The sequence below is a fragment of the Arachis ipaensis genome, chromosome B04 (assembly GCF_000816755.2).
Source record: "Arachis ipaensis cultivar K30076 chromosome B04, Araip1.1, whole genome shotgun sequence".
NCBI classification, from domain to species: Eukaryota; Viridiplantae; Streptophyta; class Magnoliopsida; order Fabales; family Fabaceae; genus Arachis; species Arachis ipaensis.
This window is the reverse complement of record NC_029788.2, coordinates 16,055,358-16,060,559: the sequence shown is the minus strand read 5'-3', so window position 1 is coordinate 16,060,559 and position 5,202 is coordinate 16,055,358. Positions and strand designations below refer to the sequence as shown.

Below are 5,202 nucleotides of genomic sequence, written 5' to 3'. Positions count from 1 at the left end.
TGTGTAATTAGTAAAATGCTAACAGTAAAACTAAACATCTTAAATTGAAACAAGTTGAATTTGTACTCTTTAAGTACTCTATAGTACATAATTCCAATACTAAGTGCCAGTACTCATAACTCTCCACTAATTTCTCGCATGTTTATTTAAATATGTCGGAAACAAATTATTCAACTCTTCTAAATGATTCAACTCTAATTTATATATGTTTAAATGATATATAAAAAATTTAAATAACATAAATGCTTTCAAACAAGTATGTATAAGTATTTCCTAGAGGGAGAGCAGGTCCTTATGATATGTTAATAAGTCATGTTTAATTTTGAATATAATAGTATATATTAATATCAAACTCTTAATTAAAACAAGTCAAAAATAATAGTGTAATTAAAACTCTTAAGTACTCTACAGTATATAATTAAAATAAATTAAATTTGTAAACAAGTTGTATAAAGCCGCATCATAATGTGAACCATGGTTCTTCCCTAACACTTGTAACCAGTCCACCTCCTCATTAGAATTCTCTACTACAATTTTATCATCTTCCACTAACACTTTTTCTTTCCCTTTTTTCCAAGCAAACCCCGGTGCATGCTTGAACTTCAAATCCCTCTTCTTTGCTTCAGAAATTCCACCATCAATATCAGAGTCAGTTGAGCTTTCAAATGGGTCTAGCCTATATAGGCTGTCTTCTACAGAATTATATGAGTCACTACTACTACTGGTTCGGTCTCCACCATCCTGACTTTTCACTATTTTACTTGCTGATCTAGCAGATGATCTGGTAATAGGTTTGGTTTTGGCATAATTCACTAAAGTGGATTTGGGTTGAGGCTTGTTTGTAGGCTTAGTGATTGTGACTTTAGATGATGAGGGTTTGTTCTTGGGTTTGGGTTTTCTTGCAGATTTAGATGATGCGTGGTTGGTCTTGGTAGTGTTGGATGGAGTGAGTTTGGGTTTGGGTTTGGATTTGGCCTTGGGTTTGGATTTGATGTTGGTGGTGGTGGATTTGGTTGAGGTGGGCTTGGGTTTAGATAAGTTGTGCTTGGCTGGTGGATTAGGTTGGGCCTGGGTTAGTGATTTGGGTTGGGCCTGGGTTGGTGACTCGGGTTGGGTCTGGACTGGTGGATCTTCTTGGTCCTGGACTAATACTTTAGGTTTGGTCTGGACTGCTGGTTCTTCATTGGACTTTGTAGTTGAGACATCATTTGAGCTTCCTGTTGGATTTGGTATGGTGATAGGTGCATCCTTGTCTACTTCAGGAGCAATAGGAGTAAACTCTATTAACTCAGGTACTTCATTATCATTAGGTTGGAAAACTCCATGCTCAAAATATAAGTAGACTTTTCCTTGATTCATTCTTGCAAGATAGCACATCTCTAACAATTCCTTATCATGTGAAAGTGCTCTCAGTCCATTCTTTAAAGGTCTCCCAGGAATAAGCCACCAACATTCAACAATGTCAGAATAACCAAGCTCCTTGTAGTAATCCCTCAGTAAAAATACATCCAATCTATCTTCATCTAGTCCAGTTAATTCATCTGTATTGTCCGTTTCGTAAACTACACTGCCATCATTCTTTGTAACAAAGCTGCCTCCGTGATGATAGACAATGGTTATCAAATCACCCATCTACAAATATAATTCAAGCAATTAACAAATTAACTTCAACATCCAAGGCCTTTTATATCATGCATCAGATGATTCTACATTAACATGCCAATCAATATTTTTTTAGAACAGAAAATATAAAAATTCATATATAAAATTTATCCATGTAACAACAGCTACACATTTTTTTGTTATCCATAATTAATAGCTCCACATTATCACATTGACAAGCATAATCTATTTACTCATTCATGAATTTCTCATTTTATATTTTCAGAAAAAATGCTCAGCTATTGTAATCATCTATAAACAGAAACTGGTACATAAAGAAGTGGTAGACTTCACTAATTTAGATGTGCTTTCTTCTCTGTAACACAGTTAACATTAATCATAATTAGTCTTTAAAAAAAAACCCTAACAAAAGAGGATCAATAACTAAAACTATCTTCTTTCACAATGGACCCAATCCATTTGAACATCAAATAGAGCACAAATTAATGGCCTGTAAACCCCAACCAAGAGAAGATAAAAAACATAACATTGAACCCAAACATAGAATGCTTGGTGCGCAGCTTCTTCTTCCTCGTGCTAGCAAACGAGATCGCGTGCGACAAGCTTTGTCGGCACCGTACACTAGCAGTGATATTGATCTTCCACAGTATGGTGCATGCGAGAGAATGAAGAAGAAGAAGAATAGTTTTCCTGTTTTGAGTGGTTTGATCATTGGTATTGTTGAATTTTAACCTCAGAATAGAAAACGCTGTCGTTTGAAGAGAGATTACGTGAAGGAGAAAATGACGTCGTTTAATAAGGCCACCTGTCAAGCCCACGTGTCACTTAACGTTCCAGGTAAGCGTGTCATTAATAGAGATTAACAGAAGGGCTAATGTGAGTCACTTATTCAAATTTGGAGGTTCAGATTGAGTCAATTAAAATTTTAGAGGTCAAATTGAGTCTGTCTCCAAATTTCAGGGGCCATTTTGAGTATTAACTCATTCAAGTTATGATAATGCAGAAAAATTTGAAAGCCACTTTATATGTATTACTCTTGTGTACACATTTTGTGTACACCTTCCATTTTTAAATTTGAAAGTGAAAGTTAAGAGAGATAATGCAGAAAAATTTACTTTAAGGTGTTCACTTAAGGTGTACAATAAAATAGTGCAAGTATCATTTCTTATTCTCTGCCATTGTTATTACTTGCTATGTCATGACTAATGAGTACAAATATGTAATGTTGGTTTGGCATTAGGTATTTGGTTGAAATTCTAAATACTGGAGTTGATCTATCAAAATAAATTATCAAAACAGTGTGTGTCTTTATCCCTTCATGAAATTGAAGTACTTGATGATAAGGTTGCCTTCATTCTTCTTTAGATAGTTCTTAGACAGAACCATTTTAACTTTTATTACAAATTAACCCTTCATGAAATTGAAATACTTGATGATAGGGTTGCCTTCATTCTTCTTTATTAGATAGTTCTTAGACAGACATTTTAGCTTTTACTACAAATTAATAAAGGCAGAAAAATAAAATATAAAAAATTTTAACATAATAATAAGTCAAATTAAAATTCTAAAAAATCAAATTAAAAGGAAGTTAAGTGCTGAATGTATATCTCTATGGTCTGATCTCATTGCTTAGTTTTGAATTATGATTTATGCAATAAGCTAAATATTTCGAATAAGTTTGAAGTATGGCTATTAATTTTATTTTTTAAATGATAGAAAAAGTTTATATAGAATAAATAAATATTTAAGTCTTCTAGCTAAATATTTTAATATTTTTTTACAGAATAGATTCCAAACAGAAGATGAAAGTTATTGCCTGCTTGATTTTACATTTTGAATTAATGAATGATCTTATGGTTAAGTTGTTGATGATTTACTATGTTTTGATTATATTGCAATTAAGAAAAAAGAAAAAAAAATGGAATGATAGTTATAGTAGGCAAGTAATAAGAGATGTTAGTGTTGATAGGATTATTTATTTTAGTGATCTAACATGTATAGAAAATACAAAAATGGATAGATGTGCCTTTCATGCATTATGTAACATGCTTAAAAGGCTTGAAAGGTTAGAACCAAGTAGGAATATGGGTGTGGAAGAAATGGTTGCCATGTTTTTACATATTATAGCACATGACGTCAAAATTAGAGTAATAAAGCGACAATTTGTGAGATCTGAAGAAACAATTAGTAGGCGGTTTAATGATGTATTGCTTGCTATTTTTAGATGTCATAATCTCTTACTGAAGAAACCTTAACCATTTAGCCAGGATAGAATGGATGAATGATGAAAATGGTTCAAGGTAATTTATTTTGCTAATGTTATTAAATCTCATATGGTTGGTGTTCTTTATAATTGAGTTAATTGATCTTTATTTTTGGATTTTAGGATTGCCTAGGAGCCTTAGATGGCACTCATATCAAAGTCAATGTCCTTGAGGCTGATAAGCCTAGATATCGAAACAGAAAAGGTGACATAACAACCAATGTGTTTGGAGTAGTTGCTCCCGATATGCAATTTATCTACGTACTGGCGGGTTGGGAGGGTTCAGCTGTAGATTCTAGGGTATTGCGAGATGCACTATTTTGTAATTGGTTTAGTGTTTCCCAAGATATTTTATTGAGACTTTAGTATGTTATCAAAGTAACCATCTGATCTTTCATTAATTTTGTTCAATTGTGTATGTCACACTAGGTCATTATTACTTATGTGATGTTGGATACATGAATTGTGAAGGATTTTTGGCACCTTATAAAAGAAAAAATATCATTTGAGTGATTTTAATCCACATAATCAACCTAGTACAGCCCAAGAACTTTTTAATATGAAACACTCACAAGTTAGAAATGTCATTGAAGAGCATTTAGAGTATTGAAAGCAAGATGGGAACTTTTAAGGGAAAGGTCATTTTATCCTATTAAAACTCAAGGAAGAGTTATAACTGCATGTTACCTTTTACATAATCACATTAGAAGAGTGATGGTTGTGGATCCTATTGATGAGATAATAGATCAAAATATGCTTAGAGTATATGGGAGGACGATCCACCATATTGAGACAAGCAATGCTTGAGGTAGATGGAAGGATCAACTTGCACAAGAAATGTGGAACCAATGGAGGAAAAGACATCTACACGATAATTGTGTTCATTTTTCTATGTATGAGGTTGTCTATTGTAACATTGATTTCATTTTATTGATTTGTTTGCGTTCTTGTACAAGAGTTGTGCATATATGTTTGTTAGTAAATGTTAACTTTTGAGACTTCTTTGTAACTTTAATTTGGATAATAGTAAAGCTTTTTAATACATATGTAGTTAGAATCGTTAGAGATTTATTTTATATAAGTTCAATTATGGATTATGAGACGAATTATAAATTATGAAATTTTTGAAAATTTAGATACGTATTTTGTGTTAATTTTAATTAAACATATTTAATATTAGGGGTATTTTAATAAATTTTAAAAATTTAGAGTCAATAATAATTTAACTAAAGATATTTGTTATTAGGAATATTTTAGTAAATTTAAAAAAATTTAGAATCAATAATAATTTTAATTAAAGATATTTGATATTATTA

At 31.8% G+C, this 5,202-nt stretch overlaps 1 protein-coding gene across 1 annotated transcript; it reads right to left on the bottom strand.

Annotated features, from left to right (window-relative positions):
- LOC110271439 (proteoglycan 4-like) lies at positions 406–1,632 on the bottom strand. The gene has a single exon (XM_021122362.1). The coding sequence runs from the start codon at positions 1,630–1,632 to the stop codon at positions 406–408; it is 1,227 nt and encodes a 408-aa protein (XP_020978021.1).

Coding starts and splice junctions, on each gene's coding strand:
- LOC110271439 (XM_021122362.1), bottom strand. CDS start 1,632: ATGGGTGATTTGATAACCATTGTCTATCATCACGGAGGCAGCTTTGTT.